The sequence below is a fragment of the Ruditapes philippinarum genome, unplaced genomic scaffold, assembly GCF_026571515.1.
Source record: "Ruditapes philippinarum isolate M1 unplaced genomic scaffold, ASM2657151v2 ctg12706_1_1_1_1, whole genome shotgun sequence".
NCBI classification, from domain to species: Eukaryota; Metazoa; Mollusca; class Bivalvia; order Venerida; family Veneridae; genus Ruditapes; species Ruditapes philippinarum.
This window is the reverse complement of record NW_026854040.1, coordinates 1-26,364: the sequence shown is the minus strand read 5'-3', so window position 1 is coordinate 26,364 and position 26,364 is coordinate 1. Positions and strand designations below refer to the sequence as shown.

General features: G+C 35.0%; 1 protein-coding gene across 1 annotated transcript; it reads right to left on the bottom strand.

Annotated features, from left to right (window-relative positions):
• Positions 1–2,617: 2,617 nt before the first annotated feature.
• On the bottom strand, positions 2,618–20,445 carry LOC132738748 (oxysterol-binding protein 1-like). The gene is made up of 4 exons (XM_060726337.1): positions 20,225–20,445; positions 17,702–17,907; positions 15,288–15,523; positions 2,618–2,837 (listed from the first exon to the last, which is right to left on the bottom strand). The coding sequence occupies exons 1-4, from the start codon at positions 20,344–20,346 to the stop codon at positions 2,643–2,645; spliced, it is 759 nt and encodes a 252-aa protein (XP_060582320.1). The 5' UTR covers positions 20,347–20,445; the 3' UTR covers positions 2,618–2,642.
• Between the last annotated feature and the right edge of the window lie 5,919 nt (positions 20,446–26,364).

The window sequence follows — 26,364 nt, the reverse complement described above, 5'->3', positions numbered from 1 at the left end:
CCTTGTTGATTCTGTAGAAGCCTCAATCCACATATGGTAATACCCCCCCACCCATTCCCCCTCAAATTGAAGTCTTGGCTATTTTATTACCATGTCATACATTACATAACTTAATTTTCATCTTTTGTGAAGATGTTTCAATGTTATACAGTCAGTTTATACTGAGACTAATTCTGTACTCTGAGCACACACATATATATATACGAGAAAACTTAACTTTACAAATCAAGTTATTTCTACATAATGCGAAGGTCATAATATTATGTCAACATTCAAGAATTTCTAGTGGAAAAAGATTTCAAGTACTACTCTGTGCATCTCTCAGCATAAGTGTGGTATCATCATAGAATTATATAAACTGGCTTACATGTATCGTAATTTATCTTGCTAGCTTCCCCCAACGCAAATTTAGACAAAAGGTCTGAAAAACTTGGTGAAGCAAGCCCAATTGGTAAAAGTAGGAAATTTTAAAACTCCGGAAAATCCTATATTTGGCAGTTTTTCTATAAATAGAAGGCTTTCAGCAGACTGAAAATCCTGAACTTCAGGAATAATCATGAAAACTTTTACCCATGCCAGGCCCTACTATGGCAAAAAAGTAATATTTAAATTTTGAACAGATGAAACCAAAAGTGATTTATCATTGCCATCAATATAGAGCTAAGTAAGCCTACATACATTGATAATGTACTTTTCCAAAAAGCTGAACTACATGTAGTCCATTAAAGGCCTACCCTGCTCATATCAATAAGCCTAAACATTTGAAGTTCTTGCTGATATAAAATGGGGTACTTGAAACAGAAAATAATGCACAAGATTATATTAAGAAATACATTCCAAATTGAATGGAAAAATTGATTGTAAGTACAATTCTTAGCCTGATTTGAGTACACAAATCTCAAAAAGGTCATGTTAAACAAGAGGGCCAAGATGGCCCTAGATCGCTCACCTGACCCGTCAAACTCATCCGAACAATTACCTAGACAAGCGTTCTGACCAAGTTTCATGACAGGTGTGTCAAAAATGTGACCACTAGTGTTAACAAGGATTATCCATATTTGAGCAGTGTGACTTAGTTTTTGACCCCAGGTGACCCATATTCGAGCTTGACATTCGAGCAATTACCTAGACAAGCATCCTGACCAAGTTTGATGATAATTGAGTCAAAAATGTGACACTAGAGTGTTCACAAGGTTTTCCTATTTTTAGCTCCTGTGACCTAGTTTTCCATCCGAGATAAATCATGTTCAAACTTATCCAAGCATCTACTAGACAAGCATTCTGACAAAGTTTGATGATGATTGGGTCAAAAATGTGACCACTAGACTGTTCACAAGGTTTTTCTATTTTTAGCTCCTGTGACCTAGTTTTCCACCCAAGATGACCCATGTTCGAACTCATCCAAACAATTGACTAAACAAGCATCCTGACAAGGTTTCTTAATAATTGGGTCAAAAATTTGACCACTAGTGTGTTCACAAGGTTTTTCTATTTATAGCTCCTGTGACCTAGTTTTTCATCGGAGATAAACCATGTGCAAACTCATCAAAGCAATTATCTAAACAAGCATCCTGACAATGTTTGTTCATGATTAGGTAAAAAGTGTGACCACTAGAGTGTTCAAAAGGTTTTTCTATTTTTAGCTCCTGTGACCTAGTTTTTCATCAGAGATGACCCATATTCAAACTAATCTGACCAATTGACTAGACAAGCATCCACACTAAGTTTGATGATGATTGGGTAAAATATTGGACCACTAGAGTGTTCACAAGGTTTTTCTATTTATAGCTCCTGTGACCTAGTTTTTCATCAGAGATGACCCATATTCGAACTCATCTGCGCAATTATCTAAAAAAGCATCCTGACAAAGTTTGATGATGATTGGGTCAAAAATGTGACCACTAGAGTGTTCACAAGGTTTTCCTATTTTTAGCCCCTGTGACCTAGTTTTTCATCAGAGATGACCCATGTTCAAACTCATCCAAGCAATTGACTAGACAAGCATTCTGACCAAGTTTGATGATGATTGGTTCAAAAATGTGACCACTAGAGTGTTCACAAGGTTTTTCTATTTATAGCTCCTGTGACCTAGATTTTCATCGGAGATGACCCATGTTCGAACTCATGCAAGCAATAATCTAAACAAGCATTCTGACAAAGGTTGATGATGATTGGGTCAAAAATGTGACCACTAGAGTGTTCCCAAGGTTTTTCTATTTTTAGCTCCTTTGACCTAGTTTTCCATCCGAAATGACCCAGTTTCGAACTCATCTGAGCAATTGACTAAACAAGCATCCTGACAAAGTTTGATGATGATTGAGTCATAAGTGTGACCACTAGTGTTTTCACAAGCAATTGTGGACGTACGACGGACGATGGATATTCACCGATCCTAATAGCTCACCCTGAGCAAGCTCAGGTGAGCTAAAAACCTCAGTAAAGTCCCTTTAATAAATTTAGTGGTTAAATGGTTGAAAAACAACAGCCAAAAAAAAACCCACCACAACTCTTATATAAACCACTATACCAGTATGCCTATGGCCATTAGCTGATGCAAGTTAGCAAACTAAAGACCTCTGCCAAACAGGTACCCCCATACGGAAAAACATTTCTGTCTAAAACAAAATTAATTTAAACAAGGATTATATCAACATACCTAGATTCTCCCCTGTTACAGGTAGCATAGATTTTTTCGCCTGAATTTCCAGCGTGTTCTGATCTTTGGCAAGTTGTTCTAGAAGCTCCTGTAGCTTTAATTTCTGGTTATACTCGTGTTCTAACATTTTGTACCATCTCTTTCCATCAGTCTGGGCAAGCTCGAGAAATTCTGCACATGCCTGAAATATAATATCGTAATTATGATAATAATAATAATAATAATAATACCTTTATTTAGAGAAGGTAACACAGTAAGAATATACAACAGTAATATATATCTTTTTTCCAATGTGGCCTTCTGAAATAGAAAAACAACAACAACAGAATATCCATATAGGGTAAAAAAATGTCTTAAACATGTATAATATGTGTAATTTCTATAATGAGATAACTCAATTTGTTTATTTAACTTTAACATTTGGTTAAAACTGACATTAAATGTTTCCATTGCTAAATATCTTGAACAGACTTGTCCTTCTTAAAGTCATGAAATTAATTAGTATTTCCTACTGTTTACACAAAGGCACACATATTCATTTTTTAGGAACCAAACTTGTGTGTCACTTTCCGTGGAATAACACACAATTTTCAGATTTCATGGTTCCATATCATTGCCATATTAACACTTCTAGATAGAATATATATTAATGCTTAGATTAAGGATAGACACTATGAAACACCCTGTATTTTCCAAACGCTTAATTAATACCATGTTTATACATGTATTTAAATACTGAGTTCTACTTAAGCTTGTGAAAAGGGGAGTTGATGGTACATTGCATTTACAATAACCATCTATGAACAAGCACAGTCTACAATATTTTTCAATTTTGCTGCTCAGGGCATTCTTTAACTGTTCCATTTTCCGCCCCTATTTTACCTATATATACCATCAATCTTAAAGTTACGCCAGTCTGAATGTCACTATCCCCCATTAACCGACATCTCTAAAGGTGTCTTATAATGTAACAGATATGTCTAATAACACACTGTACAATTTTCAATATGTACACAAAGATGAATTATAAATGACATTTCTGGTGGGCACGAAACTATTTTCTCCGTGTTTATTATTTACATCTGGCTAGCAAATATCAGATGTAGACAATTTATAAGTATAACATGTATTTACCAACACTTTACATTCCTGTAAAATTCTTTTATAAAATTCCTGTAAAGTTCTTGTATAACATTTTCAATATTTTCTCTATTCCAATATCATATGGCAAGGCATGTAAATGTGTCTTGTAAATAAAAATAAAATTGTACATTTATCAGACTACCACTGACATTATTAGTTTTTGTTCTGTTTTAAATCACCCACTGTAAAGGTCACATGGTAACTTTCTGAGATTATTCTAGAAGAAAGGTGTCAACTTCTCGTTCCTTCATAATTTGTAAGCAAAAGCTGGCATCTAAGTTAAATCACGGACTTTCCAAAATTTGAATGGTATTGTTTCACACTAATAAGGAATCTTCCCATGGCAACTATCATAGACTGCACTGTTTGCTTTTCAGTCAGTATATTATATATATTTTCCCTTAAAAGGAGTCATCATACAAAATGATATGTATATAAATGTAAATACATTAGTCAAATGTGAAACATCACACTTTCTTCAAAACATATTACATTTTAGAAACATTTACAACATAGTTGGTGATTGCCCAAAACAAATGCTTTTACAATTAGTCACATTGTAACACATAATTATGAGCCGTGTCACGACAAAACCAACATAGTGGGTTTGCGACCAGCATGGATCCAGACCAGCCTGCGCATCCGCACAGTCTGATCAGGATCCATGCTGTTCGCTAGCAGTTTCTTTACTTGTTATAGGGTCTGTAAGCGAACAGCATGGATCCTGATCAGACTGCGCGGATGCGCAGGCTGGTCTGGATCCATGCTGGTCGCAAACCCATTATGTTGGTTTTGTCATGACGCGGCTCATATGTATATGAAATAAACATCCTGCAGCTTTTACACATGTAACAAAATTTGTCCTCGCCCTAAAATGTTAAATGTTACTATCATAGTTTAGTCCAACTAATTGTACTGCGCGACGAGATATTGTGCTATTTTCGTGTCTGGGCAATATCTCGCCTCTACGTTAAAGCGAGATTCTGCCCCAGAACGAAAATATCTCAGAATCAAGCTTTGGCACGTCAATATATTTTGACTATATCATAGTTTCACAAAATTTGACATCTAATCACATAATATTGAATAAAACAAATCTCTGAGAGTCAATTTAAAACCTCAAAAATTGTTTTGTTTAAGTTGGCTTTTAGGTTACACCTACAATCTGAGACCATATAAGGACTGTCTAATTTAACTGACCGAATAAAACTTTCCTGCAACACTTCAGAAACATTAAGTGAGCACTCAAGTATAACCATGGACCTTAATATGTTCTGTTTAAAATGGATAGCTTCCTCATATTTATAGAATTCAAAGTCCCTAAAGTGATTTTCTATTTTATATAACATAGGCCAACAAAAAGCCTCTTCCCAATTGAAATTTTCTTTAAAATCATGCAGTTTTCCCAAAATTCTGAACTTACCCCAGCTTTTATATTTCCCAAATTAGCAATTTTAGTGATAATTCCCCCCCCCCAAAATCAAGAGGCCTTACCCAATTAAGTGAGAAAAACCACTGCCCTAATGGGATTCAAACACATTGTGGTGAGACCAAAGTGTTTGGAAGTCAGTGACCTTAACCCATTTGGATACAGAATCAATCATAAATGTAAAATGTTGAGTAGAATATAAAAGATAAAAGTAACAAAACTTTGACTTCCATTTCAACTCAATCTAGAGTAGACTAGCCAAAAGTAGTATAGACTGATTTAAGAAAGAAAACAGCTGATATTATTAAGATATAAATAATTCATAACCTTACATTATATAATGGTCACAAGACTTTTAAGAACAATTACGAAATAATCCGTATCAAACAATCCAGAATAACATTCACTCCGTGCACTTTGTACCTCTCATACCATCATACCATCGTAGTGTCCACAAAGTTAAAAATAGTAACGTAATGCTTGACACAGTTTTAATTATCACCACTAGATTAATTTTCCCTGTACCAGTGTAACAAGATAAACTTTTCATACTGTGAAGTTAATTAATAATCCTACTTAAATTTTACTATTTAAAATCCCTTTCTTTCTTTTTTTCCAGAACAATACATCCCTAATATTTTTTTAACTTGTTAATTGTAAATGTTAGTCTAAACTTTCCTAAATTTTTTCTTAGACTTAGGGTTTCCAGCCCCTGTAATTGCTTCACTTAAAATTGAAATCATATAACTTTGACTATTTTTAATGCCACTCATTAGCATAAGAAGTCACACAGTTGATTGAATGGTTTTGTCCTATTTTTCATCAGTTCCTGTAGGACTTGTCCGGAAGTTTGTTGGACATTATAGTATGTGTTAAAATCTAATATGCAAGTGGTTTAGTGTCATCTGCTTATGATCATTCTGGGCTAAAAACCATATCAAAGGGAAGTAACTCCTTAACTCTTAACCTACAGTACTTGTGTAATATACTTGCCCTGTCATGAATTTGGAACAGTACATTTAAATTTGTATGGACATGCTCAGGCCAGGCTGGTTCTATACTAGGTGCAAAGGCTTAGATCATCTTCGGTTCCAGAATGTTAAGGGGATAAATCATGTGTGCAGAAAAATAAAGCATGTCAGACAATCTAAACCTTATAGACTCCTAGATTTGTATTACAATCTTGCCATGTATTGAATTTGGAACATCAGAAGATTGCAGTAATGACAGTTTTCTAGCCAAGTTTAACTTTTGTTTTTGTTTCTCCCCCCCCCCCCACTATTTTTAGATATACAGGGCTCGACACTAACGATGGTCCGTTAGCCCGAGGCTACCAATTTTCCCCAAGGACTACCCGAGTTTCCAAGCTGGGTATCCCGTCGGGCTACTCAAAATTTCATTGACCTGATGTCTCTAAATTCACTGAAAATAATTAATAAAATAACATTTTTTTAGGCTATGATTCAAAACGAAAGATAAATTCATCTTACTAGTAAATAATTAGCCGTTAGGTCACTAGTGTCAGTCACAGCAGACGCATAATAGATTCTATTTAATCTCTATAAAGTTGCGAAAAGTGAAACCGGAAGTCCAACTTAATTGCCGATTTTTCCAGCCTACTTCAATAGAATTCTTTGTCTATTAAACATTTCAATGAAAATATTTGCTTATATTGGAACCTTTTCAAGGGTTTTAACTTAAAAGAATATGATTTGTTGATTGATGTAAATCACACTGACAATGATAACCAAAATAACGTGTTGTCTGAAATAGATCTAATTTCGGATGTAATTTATTCAGACATGAAATTATTGATTGGGAAAAAATCTCTTTATAAAAAAAGAGAAGAAAAATGTTTAAATCTCTTTAAAAAAGAGAAAAGAAATATTCTAAAGTATTTGTAATTGTCTTTGCCATAACTTCACAATGTTGTCAGCATTTCTTAATCATGTACAAGCAAATGTAAGCAATAATGCCAATACATGTATATGAAGAAAACAATTGTTAACAAATACTAATACCCTAGGCATAAAAAACTAAGGCAATATAGTTTGATTAAATGGCTTTACATTTCTAATTTTGTGTTTAAATCAGGAGCAACAGATATTAATCTTATGTCCCTATTTAAATCTTCTGACAGTTAAATAACTGAATTACTAGCACTAGTAAAAGTTTGTTATTCTGATATTTTGTTGTTTTATGTCTGACAAAATAAGTTTGTAGCATAAATCAATTAGAGTAAAGACAAACATATTTTGTTCTTGTCCAAGCTTTTTACTTCTGTTTTGAATTTAAAAACACATCTAAAAGGTCATACATTATCTATACCTGAAAGTAGATTTGTAAGCTCTATTGAAAAAATATTTTTATACAAAAGCCAGGTATTACATAAATTTAAAACTGACATACTTATTTAGCTCATATTGCCAATATATTCTCCCCTTCCCTATAAGCTGTCAATAATATAAGCTGAGCTGATTGCCTAGCAATTTTATTTGCAACACACCTTAGTAATTCCTGGCTAGAACCCTTTCAAAACCTATTGACTTGTGTGTCACACTGCCATATTTTATAACAAAAATATGTAAAAAAATTGTTGATGATGACTTTGAAGAGCTCAGAGGCTAGCCGGAACCTACATCTCATGCAGAGTAAAGCTTACAAACTTTTAATAGATCTTATATGATTTATCTATTGGTGATTTTTTCCAATAAATTTGAAGAGATCTCATGTTATTGTTTTCTTATCTTCAAATACATACACTCAAAATGCATTTAAATAGAATAAGAAACATTTTTTTATGTTTAAAAATGAGGACTACCTAGATTTGCCAAGGACTACCTGATCCTCAAAGTAGGTAGTCCTTCTGACTACCCCTAAAAAAAGTTAGTGTCAAGCCCTGGATATACTATATTATATTGAATAATGGCTCCAAAAATGGCTGCAACTTTTTTGCAAGGGAGGTAAATACTGTTAAAGCTCATTTATCATCACCACAGACACTCAAATACATGTTCCTTCTTAGCTTAGTTTATAAAGTGTTCAAAATTTAATATAAAGGAAAATACTAAACCAATAGCAATTATAAAACATGTTGGCAGAAATTCAAAATTGATCAAATGAAAAAACCAAGGCAAACAACAATCTCCTTATGGAACTTTTACCCATACAAATTTCAGTAGCAATATATGTAGTTTAAACAACACATTTAAATGAAACCAGAATACATGAAAAAAAAGTTAACATATGTGTAAACTGTAATCATACCAGTATATACATGATATATGCCTGTCATAGGCCCAAGTAGGTACCGACAATATCATGTCTTATCCCAACAGCGATACATCCGTTACGAGCACCACGATACATCCATACATAACGAAGACCGTAGCCGTGATGTGATCAATGAAATATATCTGCATTATACTCCTGAATTATACAACCATTAACAGTAAACCCCCCTATTCCACAATCAATACAACCATCAGAAAACTAGAAAAATGCAGGAGGACAATTGGGTTAATATTTTTTTGTACGCTCTTGGGATACTTCTAGCATGACTTTGTTTTTTTATTGGTTTCCGAAGTAATTTCAGGGAAATTTTTATGTCAAAATGGAGATGTGTGCCAAATTATTTATAGAACTACATTGGTATTGGAATATTTAGAGCAAGTCTTTCTAGTTCACCCTGAAATTGCTAAATTCCTTAAATGGACTTGTCTAGCTTCCATTTTTGGAACTGTTCATTACCACTTTTGGAGGTGTTAGGATGAAAATTTGGTCAACCAAAACTATAGTGACTGATCAGACTGCAGAGCTGTATAGGCCCGTCTGTAAAATGATAACAAAAACTATTCATATCCAGTTTCAGCAGGAAAAAGGTTTATTTGATGTGAGAATTAATTTCTAAAGAACAATTTTCACACTTTTAAATGGAAAATTATTAACTAGATTACATGTTGAACTGAACATTATCTGTGCTTGATTCATTATTAAATCAAGGTAAATTATTATGACCTGAAGAACCCTTTTCACTCCTGACTTTGAATACTTGACTACTTGACTTACCCTTTTTCGAATTTGGATCAGTCCACAAACAGATTGAGAGATTTCAGGGTCAAAATATTAAAGATCAGTAGCCAAAAGAAAAATAACGTAAATATGTCTGTTTAATTATCGCCACTCAAAAGATTGTCAGATTAGCACTATCTTTAAGTGTTTTGATAGCCACTCTGTCCTTAATTGTTGTTAAACTTAAACCTCTGTCCTTAATTGTTGTTAAACTTAAACCTCTGATTTGTATTTATAATATTTAGAGGTGATAAAAAATTCACCTAGAATCTTGAAAGAAAATTTATAAAACTGACGTATTGTTTGACATATAGTTCCGACGTATTGTTTGACATGATTTTATAGTTCCTCCTTTAACACCCTTTAAACAGAAATTATTTTAGTTTGATTGCGTAAAAAGTTACATCAGATTACTGAACGCCATCGGACCTGTTCCTAGAACCAACCAGTACTATGCAATGAGAATATATAGTTTCTTGCTCCAGGAAACAACCTGGTTTGAACCACATACTGCCAGCAATCCATTGATTACTATAGTGCCACGTATTCACCACTCAACCACAATACCACAACCAATATTTACATAGCATATTTCCATGAATGTACCTAATATAAACTAGAACTGCCACTATCATGGCGTGAATACCCCCGCATATTACTTTGTCAGAATCAACAGTGGCCATTAAGAACTCAAGGACAACCTCCCTGCCAAATCTGAGGTAACTTAGCCAGTGCATTGCTAAGTTATGTATTCTACATGCTTCAAATGTGAAAATGTCAAAATCAATACACTCTGGACAGGCATTCTGAAGCAATTGAGGGGAAAAGCTTTATTTTGACAAGGTCCCTGTGACCTTGACCTTTGACCTGATGACCTCAAAATCAATACGGATCATTTACTAATCATGACTAACCTCCATGCCAAATATGAAGACTGTGGGTCATAGGAATCTTAAGTTATTGGGCGGACAAGCTTTTTGAAGTCAAGGCCCCTGTGACCTTGACCTTTGACCCGGTGACCTCAAAATCAATAGGGGTCATCTACTAATCATGACTAGCCTCCATGCCAAATATAAAGACTGTGGGTCAAAGGAATCTTAAGTTATTGGGCGGACAAGCTTTTTGAAGTCAAGGCCCCTGTGACCTTGACCTTTGACCCCGTCACCTCAAAATCAATAGGCGTCATCTACTAATCATGACTAACCTCCATGCCAAATATGAAGACTGTGGGTCAAAGGAATCTTAAGTTATTGGGCGGACAAGCTTTTTGAAGTCAAGGCCCCTGTGGCCTTGACCTCTGGCTGGTGACCTCAAAATCGATAGGGGTCATCTACTAATCATGACTAACCTCCATGCAAAATATGAAGACTGTGGGTCATAGGAATCTTAAGTTATTGGGCGGACAAGCTTTTTGAAGTCAAGGCCCCTGTGACCTTGACCTTTGACCCCGTGACCTCAAAATCAATAGGGGTCATCTACTAATCACGACTAACCTCCATGCCAAATATGAAGACTGTGGGTCATAGGAATCTTAAGTTATTGGGCGGACAAGCTCTTTGAAGTCAAGGCCCCTGTGACCTTGACCTTTGACCTGGTGAACTCAAAATCGATAGGGGTCATCTTCTAATCATGACTAACCTCCATGCCAAATATGAAGACTGTGGGTCATAGGAATCTTAAGTTATTGGGCAGACAAGCTTTTTGAAGTCAAGTCCCCTGTGACCTTGACCTTTGACCCGGTGACCTCAAAATCAATAGGGGTCATCTTCTAATCACGACTAACCTCCATGCCAAATATGAAGACTGTGGGTCATAGGAATCTTAAGTTATTGGGTGGACAAGCTTTTTGAAGTCAAGGCCCCTGTGACCTTGACCTTTGACCTGTTGACCTCAAAATCAATAGGGGTCATCTACTAATCACGACTAACCTCCATGCCAAATATGAAGACTGTGGGTCATAGGAATCTAAAGTTATTGGGCGGACAAGTTTTTTGAAGTCAAGGCCCCTGTGACCTTGACCTTTGACCTGGTGACCTCAAAATCAATAGGGGTCATCTACTAATCACGACTAACCTCCATGCCAAATATGAAGACTCTGGGTCATAGGAATCTTAAGTTATTGGGCGGACAAGCTTTTTGAAGTCAAGGCCCCAGTGACCTTGACCTTTGACCTGGTGACCTCAAAATCAATAGGGGTCATCTACTAATCATGACTAACCTCCATGCCAAATATGAAGACTGTGGGTCAAACGAATCTTAAGTTATTGGGCGGACAAGAAAAAAACGACGGACGGCCGGACAGCCGGACGGACAACCTGATTCCTGTATACCCCCCTTACAACTTTGTTGTGCGGGGGTATAATTATTATCTTCATATACCATGTCAGGGCCTTTTTACCTTCTATAACAGGGGCCGGTATAGGGCTGCTTCCCCAAAGAAAATTTCTTTATAATCATGCAGTTTTCCCCAAAAATTGAATTTACATAAAGTTTTTTCTTCCCCTTTTGCAAATATACCGTGTAATTTTTCCCCAAAATTAAGGGCTGGGCTGCTTCCCCAAACTGTGAAAAAAAGCCCTGCATGTATGCAGTATATACATGTACAACAATAGTAACAATTAGTATGAATCACATGATGTTGATTGTTACATTGTTAAATAAACTATAATTAGAGTTTTCTTCTTTTTTAATATAATACAAATTTAATATCTGAAAATGGCCCATTTACAGTAATTTTGACTTTTAAGATGGACACTCCTGGCATTTATAATATCAAGTGATACAAAAAATTTACATGTGTTGCTTTATACAAAATTTGTTTTAGTTTGATTGTGTAAGAAGCTTAAAGACATGCTCTAGAACCGGTTCCTGGAATCAACCAGTACCAAGCAATGAGTGTAGTTTCTTGCTCAAGGAAACAACAGCTTGCTCCTACCATTTTAGATTTGAATCCACGGAGATAGCAAACCTTATATAACTAGTCCAACGCTTTTACCACTCAGCCTGATACTGCTTAACGTGCATGTGTTGTCTTTCTATGTACATGTAGGCTTACATGAAATTGTCCAAGAAATGTTATAAAAAATTTGCCTTAGGATCACTTTTAAATATATAATCATTTCCTAGAATTGTTTAATATCTTATCTATATGCAATGACAATTCATTTAATATCCTATATTATAGAGGATTGTCATAAAAAACAGAATACAATCATTACAATGTACATGTATTAACTATTTTGTCACCTTAGTGCACTTACAGGTTAATTTGTTACTGTACTAAGATGATGGTTTGTTCATTATCATTATGCTACATGTATGTCTGCAGGAGGTATTTTTCTATATTGACTAAATCTAGTCCAAAGATAACATAATATTGATCAAATGAAACCTTATGCCACTTAATATCTTAAATGGACTTGTCTCATAATTCTCAAAAATATGAGTGAATCCCACCACCCCCCCCTCCTAGAATAGACACTGCAAACATGCAAAAAGGAAACAAGAAGCAAGTAAGCAATTATCGGACGCTTAGAAAATAATTCTTCAAATGAAAAAGGGTACTGATTTCATTTACATGTATATCTTTCAATGACTTTTCAATAGTAAGGCCTTTTTTACATTAGCAGCATATCAAAGGTCCGAAAAACATAAAATGAACCATTGACAGACTGATCAACAGGGGAGTTTCAATTTCCAAAATCTTTTCCAAACAATTCAGATGACTTATAGTATAATCCATTACATTGTCGAAACAGTTGTAGAAAGATTGTAGGAAAAAAGATGCACTTCACAAAACTAGAATTCCGCGAGTTGGATGTGTCGCCTTGTGAACAATATATATTAGGAGAAATGGCAAGGATAAAAATGAAGAAAATAAGAGAGTGCAGAGTACCGCTTCTTGTACACTGCACTTTTCTTAATGAGATCTATCATCCTATGAAGTTTAAAGACCATAGGCTATTAGCTTTTATACTTTAGGAGAAATGGCCCGGACAAAAATATAGTATGAAAATTAACAAAGGGCAATAACTCAAAAAATAAGACATGCAGAGTACTGGTTCTTGTGCACTGCACTACTTCTTAATATGATCTATCATCCTATGAAGTTTCAAGTCCATAGCTTTTAAAGTTGAAGAAAATTAAAGTATGAAAATTAACAAAGGGCAATAACTCAAAAATTAAGAAGTGCAGAGTATTGGTCCTTGTGCACTGCACTTCGGATTATTGAAAGAAGCATTCATACCAAGTTTGAAGTCAATCCAACTTATAGTGACTGAGTTATAATGCTCCGGACAAGCTTTAGGGGACGCCGACAATGACAACAATGCCGACACCGTCGACGAAAGTAACCCTATATGTCGCCTTAAAAGGCGACACAAAAACTGTAATAGCCCGGGAAAGTTATTTCTATGTAATGGTTTATGTAATGGTTTTTATCCATTATGAATAACTTTATGACAAACCAATATGAATAGATGCTATATGTAGAATGTTTTGCTGTGCAATTTATTCCAAATGCCACCCTGAACATGTAACAAGTTGTTTTTGTATATTTTTAGTTTGCATTTACATAAATCAATGTTTTTCAATCACACACTGCACTTTATTTTGAATAATTCAATTTCAAATTTGCAACTTCATTCAAAGTATGGAAGAAATCTGTATTAAATGCAGATCTTGTTTCTACAGAAACTGTAATGAATAAACTATCAGATGCAATTTTTATGACATTTTATCCTTAATACATGTAATTCTTTACCTTAAACAAAATTACAACCAGTATAGTCTGTAGACTACATACTATATAATAATGACAATTTGTTTATTTGTAATATAATGGTAAGGTTATCCAGCCTAAAATACAATCAGGTTTTCAAATTTTCAATATTTGTACACTGTTCACCCCTTGAAAACTTTAAATGGACTGTTCTAAATTCAAATCCATTACACAAATTCAGCAGGTTAAGGATTAAATATTTTACTACAAAATCCACCAGTATGATTCAAGTTAAATCATACATCAGTATGAGTAATACAGAAAACATTTTAGTGATTTTATGACTTGAGAGAAGACCTACAAACATGATAAAACTGTAAATATGGGAAAATTTCATTATCAAAAACGCGTCTGTAAAGAAATGAAATATAGAAAATATTTCACAACAATTGTATTTTTTGAGAGATGACAGTAATTTTCATGTCTTAGCTATGGGCAAAATTTCAACTATCATAAAGTGTTTTAAAAGAAATCTACCAAAATGAATCACCATTGTACTAAAACAATCTTTCTCAACAAAGTGCACAAAGAGAGCATAAATCTGCAACATACTACTTCCGGATTCATATCAGGCAAGGTGAAATTACTCTGTGAGGGTTAATTTAGAGCAAAATCTACGCTAAAACTGCAAATCTTAGTCTGTGACCTTAAATTATGACTTAACAGACACAAATGAAAGTTCCAGTGAATACCTTCACTAGATATGCAAAATTTGCATGCAAATACCTCAACCTTAATAATTTTGGGGTTTTTCCTAGTTAATTTTTTAACAACACAAAATATTCAGAATATGGTGTGACCTCTTCAGAGTGACCCTCTGTAGACTACAGCAATAACCACTCATGATAGCAATAACCTCTTGACACAACAGTAAAATTTCTTCCTGAAGGAAGACTTAACCCCCTGAGGTCAAAGACACTGTTACTAAAAATAGAAAAATGGTTTTCAGAAATAACCTCTCTAGGGCAACACCTCTCAGCAATTATCAAGCTTTTTGTTCTCCAAACAGTGTTAGCAACAACCAAGCTTTTTGTTCTCCAAACAGTGTTAGCAACAACCAAGCTTTTTGTTCTCCAAACAGTGTTAGCAACAACCAAGCTTTTTGTTGTCCAGTGTTGTTCTGCAGAGGTGGTACTGTAAATCTACGTTAGAGTTATTGGTCTTGAGACAGTGACCGAAAATTATGGTATTAAAAAGACAGAACTTACATTGATCATTGCATTTGACGTAATCCTGAACATTGTTGCTCTCTCGTTGATAACCTTGATCTTGCTCGAGACATCTGGTGCTCCCTCTACTTGCTCCAGTTCGGTAAGAGCCCTCTGTAAGGCACTACCATGTTTGCCTATTAAATCATTACATGTGTTCAGGTCCTCCAGCTTGGAGTTGAGTGATTTAATGGTTGTCTGTATGTCATGCTTGTCTGGCTCCTCCTCATCACTATCTATAAAAATATAATTGATCCATAAATAGAATTGATCTATAAATAGAATGATTCTATAAATAGAATGAATCTAAAAAAAATAGCATTAATCTGTATATAGAATTAACAACAAAGAATTGCCTAGAAATAGCATATACATAAATAAAATAGTTCAGTTTGTCAGCTAAAACCTGTATCAGAAGGTCAATGACATTACTGCATTGTATTTGCAGTAAAAATAAACAAAGATAAAGTTACAAGTTTTGAAGATATCTTATTTCTAAATCAAAACATAAATAAGACATTAACTATAGTTAATATATTTTCAATGATACTGGTTTAAGTATGTAAATATCGTCAAGGATAAATATCACAAAGAGTACTTGAAAACAGATAATATCTTAGTCAATACATCAGTCTTTCCGAAAGACCGTCGGACCGTCGGCCCTGACCGGTAAAAAATCAGAAGGTCCGATAAAAATATATGTATTGACGTCCCGACGGTCCGGTAAACAATTAAGGTTTTATAAAAACCTTACATTCAACATTTTGCAAAGGCCGATCATTTACCTTAATTCAAAACATATCAAAGTGTTGATATTACACAATATAAGCTCGTGCAATGCTTGTCAACTGTTATGCATTGTCATAATGCAAGCTTTTATGTAACAACGTAAGATAAAATATCCGACAACTAGTACAATTAAAAGTCAATAAGCGGCCTGTTAAATGACATAAGCGGCCCAGATGTGAAAGGTCACCCGCTATTAGTTTGTTTACACAGATGAAAGTGTCAGTGTATTAATTGGAAAAATTTACGTCATTAAACCACAGACTTAGAGTAATGCTAAATTACACATGTGCTCAACTGGTGTTTAGCAGCGAATTAGGGATATGAAAGATCGTCCAAGATGTTGACAAAAATTAAACTGTACTGTGAAGGTACCAAAATCATTGAACAATTAATCTGTCAACTTCACTGAATTACCGATCTATATAATTCTGTTTACATATGCCAGACTTTTGCTGAAATTTACCCTCTCATTTTGCTAGTATATAGTCTGTATGGAATTAAAGTTTAAATAGCAAAATCCATTGAATACAAGTGTAACAATATTTATGTTTACATTTTGATTGTGGTGAAAAAAGATAACTTCACTTCGTTGATAATATAATTTTCTTTTTGTATACAAATTTTTTGACTGCTGAGTGCTGACACTTATCAAGTGACTCAAAATGCTATACCAATCAGGGTTTTTTCGGTCCAGTAAAATCATGTTTGGTCCAGTAAAAAATTTCAGTTTACAGGACCTACTGTCCAGTAAAACTCAGAAGTCTTTCGCATAGACTGATACATGTATCTAATTCTAAATCATTATTGTTTATACTGCATGACCAATTTATATTGAAAAGTTATTTTCTTCTATGTGCTAGAGGTGGGTATAACGTTTATATTTAAATTCAAATTTAAAGAGCTGTCACTGATTCTGTGCAAAGCATATCGACCAAATATTGATTTCAGTTTAGAAATATTGATGAGACATTGAATTTGATATTATGTTAATTACTTATAATTACTTGTCTATAATTCATTTTCATACCTCAGTGGCCTGTTTAAATGATTTCAGTAAAATACATGTACATAATACTGCTCATACAATTATGATGCAAATTAGTATGTTCATAAATGACAATTGCATAGTATTTTCTGGCTATTTCTCATCACTGCAATGAAATATGTCCATTATGTAACCACAAAATAGTTTTAAGACATGTAGTTTTGGCTGGGTCCCAGCTTCACTATATATCAAAGGCAAATTTTCATAATTTCTAGGCATTTCATTAATTAGTCAAAACTATCGATTTTTTAATGTATGTATCGATGAATAATTGACAGAAAAATATCAACAGTACATCAATTTTATATTTTATTAATGAAGGCTCTACAAATTCAGTGATTTTCCTGCTTATTATATATAACAGACTCCGATAAAAGGCCTCTTCCCAATTGAAATTTTCTTTAAAATCATTCAGTTTACCCAAAAATTTGAACCTCAAACCTGTTTTTTTACACCCAAAATTGACAATTTGAGCGATGATTTTTCCAAAAATCAAGAGGCTATTATAAGGCCTCTTCCCAATTAAGTGAGAAAAATCACTGAAATTATATAATCTGAGAACAGATTAGTTCAAACATACCAGGTTCTAGCATTCTTATTGCATCAGCTTTCGCCAACTCCAGCGCAGTCACCCATTTCTGCCGATCTACTTCTGATGTAGCTTTAAGATGAAAGGTGTGGTTACCACCACTAGATATGACTATTGTACACGAATCAGATGTTGTGATAAATGCTGTGGCTAGATTTATAGTTCCTCGGCACGTATGTGTCATCTCCGCTTGATTCCTGTAATAAAATATTTACGATATATTAGCCGCGTCACGACAAAACCAACATAGTGCGTTTGCAAACCAGCATGGATCCAGACCAGCCTGCGCATCCGCACAGTCTGATCAGGATCCATGCTATTCGCTTACCAACTCTATTACTGTAAAGTAGAAAAACTGATAGCGAACAGCATGGATCCTGATCAGACTGTGCAGATGCGCAGGCTGGTCTTGACCCATGCTGGTCGCAAACCCACTATGTTGGTTTTGTCATGACGCAGCTCAAATGATGTTGCATCAAAACACATGTCCTTCGTTAATTTACAGGGTCTCAAAAGTTTAAGGTGTATTTGATAAATGATATTAATAGATGCCGATGATATGCATTTGTATTGATAGGGTAGATGGAAATTTCATTCCGAAGACAGTTCGCACCAAGACAGTTCAATCCAATAAATTAAACAACTTTTGATTAAATAAAATTTCTATATATATATATATATAAGTTTAATGGTATTTTGATTAATAAATGGCCATATGATATAAGATATTCCATTGAATTTAAAGGGGATTTCAGAGTCTTTCACAGGGTTACCGCTTATTCGGTCGCTCAGCAACGGATAAATGCAACAATATATTAATTCTAGCGTATAAAAACTTTAACTGGCGAATTTTACAGGCCCCGACAAGATAAAAAAATATCCGACAACTAGTACACTGAAAAGTCAATAATCGGCCTCATTGGCCATAATATGAAAGAATTCGTTTGTTAATCAAACTGTTATCCTCAAAATGTGTGACACTTCATTAACATGTCAGGATGAAAGTGTCAATATGTTAACAGGAACAATTTACGTCTTTAATCCCCTGACTTAGATCACTGTTAATTACACCTATTAAATAAATGATATACCGTACTTCATTGTTAAAAAGTACTTGGTATCTATTTCATTTTATTTTCATTGATTTTTAGATAAAGTTTATTTATAGTAATGTTGTTCTTTTTTCTTTTGTATTTGCAGAATGCAGTGGAAGCTGGAAAGATCTTGCCTCAGTCAAGTCAGTGAGAGTGATTTTAAAGAGAGAACTGCTATAGGCAAAACAGAACCTCCCAACCTCATGATGTTTTTGATTACATTTATGTTGTCATGTTTTTATTTAAATGGAATTTGAAATTCATGTATTTATATGTCTATTTTACATAATAAACAGCTGTAATAAATAAAATATTATAAATATGTGTTTGTAATCACAATGATATATAACTAATAAATTCTGGCATATCTTAACAAAGATAGTCATGTCTCCCTTTCAGAATTATTGGCTCCAACTTTAAACGCCATTGGCTGGAACTTTTTCTGTTTGGTGAATTTGGTGGCGCAAACTAAAATTGACCCAGAGGGAACCCTGTTTCAATCTGTGTGCTAAAGGAATTCGAAATACTAATTAAAAAGAACAAAATTTACTTTTCTTGAGCTGATATCATCCAGTCTTTTTTATTATTTCTATTTCTACATCATATTGCTTTAAAATTGTTTACGCTCACTCTAAGCAGGTATACATTGTACACATTAAAGAGACAACTATGAGATACAATCCGGGAACCAGTCCCTAGCTCTTATAAAATAGACCCCTTGGTTCTTTTACATGCCCTGTGTATAGCACTGATACATGCGAGGATTACCTGGATTTCTTACCAGTACACCTCTAGGTAGGTGGAAACACTGAAAGTGTCTCTGAAAAATCCCAAGGGTGTAACCCAGGATCGAACCAGGGACCTCAGGAATGATAATCAGTGATAATCGCGCCACCTCTATTTATAAAATAACCAAACAGTTTTAGAAGGTTTTGTAAAGTTCATTAAAAATAACATTTTCTCCATAATAAAAATGAAAAAAGGAAACACTAAAAGATTACTGTAAATCTAATTTTCATTTCAAATTTAAGTATGTAGATATGTGTTAACTTTTCTGTCAAACATCAGAATAAAATAATTGGGAGTGAAACATCTAAACAATTGACAAAGAGGGAGTGAAATGTCTAGGTGTGAACCGTCTTGGGAGTGAAACATCTCAATTGTGAAATGTCTATGGTGTTAAATGTCTGGCATATATTTTGGCTGTCAGCAGTCTGTAAAAAGGAACTGGATCTTTAAAGATATTATTTGACAAATGTCCATGGGTGACATTTGAAGAATACTTGTGCATAAGAATTCAATCATGTACTTTGTATCAAATGTCATCGTTTTTAATCCTATTTAAATTCAAATTGTAATGCCTTCATGGAATCTCTTTTGACCTGGTTTAACAGTGTCCCCACCCACTCATTTTGCCTACCGGTAGTACGATAGAAGTCCATTTTGCAGGACGAACCAGCGTTTCTGGTAGCCTTTCAAATAATTAGTCCATTTATATAACCATCCTTTGTAGGTTGACTGCTGCTGCTTGGTCTCTGACATTGTGTTCGTTTCTATTTATCTGAATTTATGTTAAGTTTTGTTACTCATATTTTCCTGATTGATGATTCCACGTCGCACCCAATGAATTTTTCTTCATCCGACTTCCGGTTATGATGTCGAAGAAAATAATCCGCAGATTAAACATTTTTTCTCCGGTATTATAAACTCATTCTATTGCCATATTATTCCTGATTGTTGCTGTATAATAGGTAACATTTGTTCAATTACGTTTCCATTTCAATTAACGATTATGATATAATCAAATAAGTTCGGAAATTTCGCGGACGTATACGTTCGCCAAAAAGAGATACTACAGCCTGTTCAAGACCGTCCCTTATCTTACTCGTTTTCTTCTGTCTTACCCGTTTTATTTTCCGTACGACTATTGTTAAGATTTTTTCTTGCTTCATTTGTTTGCGATGTGTTCCCTATATAAAACGTAAAATTTTCTGGTGTCAACCTTGGAGACACCATTTGAGTGATATTGTTGCAAATTGGAAATTGTATTAGACTGGAGGTTCTTTACAGCGATGTAATTCTTTACAGCGATGTAAGGCACATAGCTCTAGCCCATAGAATATGGCCGTGGCATGGTCATTTTTTGGACCCTGTACGGAATTAGACCCAACCCGTTGTAGTCTAGGAAGTAGTTCTTTTAAATTCTATAGAGGCCCAATTTAAGTCATCTCCAGTTAGATTGATCATAATTAAAGTGTATATATTGCATGTGTAAAAGTTGTTCTTTTCCCCCCGCCCCTTATACAGAAATCAAAAAACGTATATACTGTGCTATTTCATGAAATAAGAGCCCCGTTTCGATGAACAGGGAATTGTTTCAAAACAGTGTTCAGTATATACACCCCCTACGCCCCATAGTACTGGGGATATATATATTTCCGAGATATAACAACGGTACGGGTACCGGTGGACGTAATAGATCTTGGAAATAAGTTACCGGTTAAATTAACGTGTGCATTATATCTGAAGTCATCCAGATGTGGTTGTCTTGTCATATTGATAGACGTATTGTTAGATGATGGTCATTCAAACAAAGCGCGCAGATAGTGACCGTTGTATTCGCGTCACTTGCCTTTTTCGGAGACAGCAGCTATTAAAGGAACATAATTGCTTTTTTACTTTGGATGAGAACGGCAGTGGTCAACGGAAGATAAACCTTTAAATACTAAATACACACGTTACATGAATGGCACTATTTCACGTGCAGAAAATTTTTTCAGACGACACATTTGTGTCATATGTGTTTCGCGAGTTTAAGCTATTCAAATGTTATTTGAGATCAATATGTGAATGATATGTCTGTTTCTGCAAGTTGTGTTAATAACAGCAGATTGAAAATTAAATAGCAAACTTTCAGGAATTTTCAGACGACATATTTGAATCATATGTGTTTAGCGAGGGTAGGTTATTCAAATATTGTTTTAAATCAAGATATGAATGATTCGTTTGTTTCTGCTGAGAGATATGTGAATAACAGCAGAATGAATATTGAATGGCACATGTACGGGAATTTTGCAGACGACACATTTGTGTCATATGTGTTTCGCGAGTTTATGCAGCGAGGTTGTGAGGACAAGATGTGAATGATTCGGTTGCTTTTGCAACATATGTATAATCACAAGAAATAACAATAATCGGGGTTGAAATTCATCATCATCGTCATAATCATCATCATCATCGTGTATTTTTGAATAGTCTCCTCTACGAAAGTTGTACACGTTTATTTCTGTCTAAACGAATGAGGAGTTTTCTATTGTTATGTTTCGTTTTCTTCTAAGAAGTTAGGCATCTTGTTGAGCTGGCCAATGTATTACTTATGACTTTAGTAGCAATCGCCCAGAACTAATTACACGAATTCTTTCCAGATATTTGTGGATATGTTGAGCATGTATACATAGCATTTTTATCGTCTTCAGCGTATCTTATTAGTTTTGGTACCCGGGCCACATTTAAGAATGAAGTCTAGCTCTGCTTGAATGGTCGTTTGTATTTACTTCTTCAGGAAGCTAAACGTAGTCTTACCATTAAATGAATTAAGTCTTGCTTTACTACATTGTCTCAACAATATCAATAATCAGCTTATAGCGCACGATATCATATGAAGAATTTAAGCCAAAGTCTCGAAATTATTATACTTTCCTTCAGTTATAACAACAGTTCAGAAAGAAACAGGATTATCTCCCGTCGACCATTTGCATTGCTTCAAAAACAAAAAGAGTTATTACGTCCCTTTAGTGCTTTGCTTTCTCAACAATAGTGCATTTACATGTACACGTCAGTCCGTTGCTGTTATACTTTATTTGAAATAATGAATACAAACGTTACATCTGTCGAAACGACGAAAAGTTTGACGTTTTAAATGATGACAAAAATAATTGCACACATTAATTTAAAACGAAATTCGGCCGCTGTTCAGTAATGATCTGCTAACCAATATGCACCACTGATCTCAAACATATATATTTCACCAGTAGCACAGGGCGTAGGTGGTGTATATACCGAATACTTTTCTCAAGTAACTTTTTATTGTTACTGTTACTGGGGCTTTTATTTAATGTAAAAGCACTTGCTAAGTATTTACTTTTATACCTATAAAAGAGATACGCATGTTTATTTTCATTTTCGGTCTATTATATCCCATAATATCCATCACGGTTTCTTTAAGTTTTCTTTAAATATCTTACAGTTTAATTCCATCGAAAACTGTACTGAAATGGCCCGTGAATTATGCCACATTGGGCGCGCCCGATTTCAGAATTTTGCATTTGTTCTGAAAGCTGACAATCTTAGTTTTCAAGTGGTACATTTCAATCAATCATCATTGTGTTACTTTAGTCACAGTGACATTTGTTGCACAAGTAGTTGGGCACACGCGTACATCATAATTAAGTTAAGATAAGGTAACGGCACAAGAAACAGTAGTGAATGGCACTATTACACGTGCAGCACAATTTTGCAGACGACACATTTGTGTCATATGTGTTTCGCGAGTTTATGCAGTGAGGTTGTGTGGACAAGTTGTGAGTTGCAACATATGTATAATCACAAGGAATAACAATATTCGGGTTTTATCATCATCATCATCATCATCATCATCATCATCATCATCATCATCATGTATTTTTGAATAGTCTCCTCTACGAAAGTTGTACACGTTTATTTCTGTCTAAACGAATGAGGAGTTTTCTATTGTAATGTTTCGTTTTCTTCTAAGAAGTTAGGCATCTTGTTGAGCTGGCCAATGTATTACTTATGACTTTAGTAGCAATCGCCCAGAACTAATTGCACGAATTCTTTCAAGATATTTGTTGATATGTTGAGCATGTATACATAGCATTTTTATCGTCTTCAGCGTATCTTATTAGTTTTGGTACCCGGGCCACATTTAAGAATGAAGTCTAGCTCTGCTTGAATGGTCGTTTGTATTTACCTCTTCAGGAAGCTAAACGTAGTCTTACCATTAAATGAATTAAGTCTTGCTTTACTACATTGTCTCAACAATATCAATAATCAGCTTATAGCGCACGATATCATATGAAGAATTGATGCCAAAGTCTCGAAATTATTATACTTTCCTTCAGTTATAACAACAGTTCAGAAAGATACAGGATTATCTCCCGTCGACCATTTGCATTGCTTCAAACAACAAAAAGAGTTATTACGTCCCTTTAGTGCTTTGCTTTCTCAACAATAGTGCATTTACATGTACACGTCAGTCCGTTGCTGTTATACTTTATTTGAAATAATGAATACAAACGTTACATCTGTCGAAACGACGAAAAGTTTGACGTTTTAAATGATGACAAAAATAATTGCACACATTAATTTAAAACGAAATTCGGCCGCTGTTCAGTAATGATCTGCTAACCAATATGCACCACTGATCTCAAACATATATATTTCACCAGTAGCACAGGGCGTAGGTGTGAGTGGGGCCTCCGTGGCCGAGTGGTTAAGGTCGCTGACTTGAGATCACAGGTCCCTCACCGCTGTAGGTTCGATCCTCACTCGGGTCGAAATCTTTCATGTGAGGAAGCCATCCAGCTGGCTTACGGAAGGTCGGTGGTTCTACCCAGGTGCCCGCTCGTGCCTGAAATAATGCCCGGAGGGGCACCTGGGGTCTTCCTCCACCAATAAAGCTGGAAAAAAATCGACGAAAAAATCTCGGCGGGACGCTCTAGGATGGCCCGACTTGAGTGTACGGTCGCCCATATGGGCTTTCCGGCGGCGACCTTAAATAAACGCATTGAAAAAAAAAAAAAAAAGGGCGTAGGTGTGAGGGGCCTCCGTGGCCGAGTGGTTAAGGTCGCTGACTTGAGATCACTGGTCCCTCACCGCTGTAGGTTCGATCCTCACTTGGGTCGAAATCTTTCATGTGAGGAAGCCATCCAGCTGGCTTACGGAAGGTCGGTGGTTCTACCCGGGTGCCCGCTCGAGCCTGAAATAATGCCCGGAGGGGCACCTGGGGTCTTCCTCCACCAATAAAAGCTGGAAAAAAATCTACGAAAAAATCTCGGCGGGACGCTCTAGGATGGCCCGACTTGAGTGTACGGTCGCCCATATGGGCTTTCCGGCGGCGACCTTAAATAAACGCAATAAAAAAAAAAAAAAAAAGGCCGCTGTTCAGTAATGATCTGCTAACCAATATGCACCACTGATCTCAAACATATATATTTCACCAGTAGCACAGGGCGTAGGTGGTGTATATACCGAATACTTTTCTCAAGTAACTTTTTATTGTTATTGTTACTGGGGCTTTTATTTAATGTAAAAGCACGTGCTAAGTATTTACTTTTATACCTATAAAAGAGATACGCATGTTTATTTTCATTTTCGGTCTATTATATCCCATAATATCCATCACGGTTTCTTTAAGTTTTCTTTAAATATCTTACAGTTTAATTCCATCGAAAACTGTACTGAAATGGCCCGTGAATTATGCCACATTGGGCGCGCCCGATTTCAGAATTTTGCATTTGTTCTGAAAGCTGACGATCTTAGTTTTCAAGTGGTACATTTCAATCAATCATCATTGTGTTACTTTAGTCACAGTGACATTTGTTGCACAAGTAGTTGGGCACACGCGTACATCATAATTAAGTTAAGATAAGGTAACGACACAAGAAATAGTAGTGAATGGCACTATTACACGTGCAGCACAATTTTGCAGACGACACATTTGTGTCATATGTGTTTCGCGAGTTTATGCAGTGAGGTTGTGTGGACAAGTTGTGAGTTGCAACATATGTATAATCACAAGGAATAACAATATTCGAGTTTTATCATCATCATCATCATCATCATCATCATCATCATCATCATCATCATCATCATCATCATCATCATCATCATCATGTATTTTTGAATAGTCTCCTCTACGAAAGTTGTACACGTTTATTTCTGTCTAAACGAATGAGGAGTTTTCTATTGTAATGTTTCGTTTTCTTCTAAGAAGTTAGGCATCTTGTTGAGCTGGCCAATGTATTACTTATGACTTTAGTAGCAATCGCCCAGAACTAATTACACGAATTCTTTCAAGATATTTGTGGATATGTTGAGCATGTATACATAGCATTTTTATCGTCTTCAGCGTATCTTATTAGTTTTGGTACCCGGGCCACATTTAAGAATGAAGTCTAGCTCTGCTTGAATGGTCGTTTGTATTTACCTCTTCAGGAAGCTAAACGTAGTCTTACCATTAAATGAATTAAGTCTTGCTTTACTACATTGTCTCAACAATATCAATAATCAGCTTATAGCGCACGATATCATATGAAGAATTTATGCCAAAGTCTCGAAATTATTATACTTTCCTTCAGTTATAACAACAGTTCAGAAAGAAACAGGATTATCTCCCGTCGACCATTTGCATTGCTTCAAACAACAAAAAGAGTTATTACGTCCCTTTAGTGCTTTGCTTTCTCAACAATAGTGCATTTACATGTACACGTCAGTCCGTTGCTGTTATACTTTATTTGAAATAATGAATACAAACGTTAC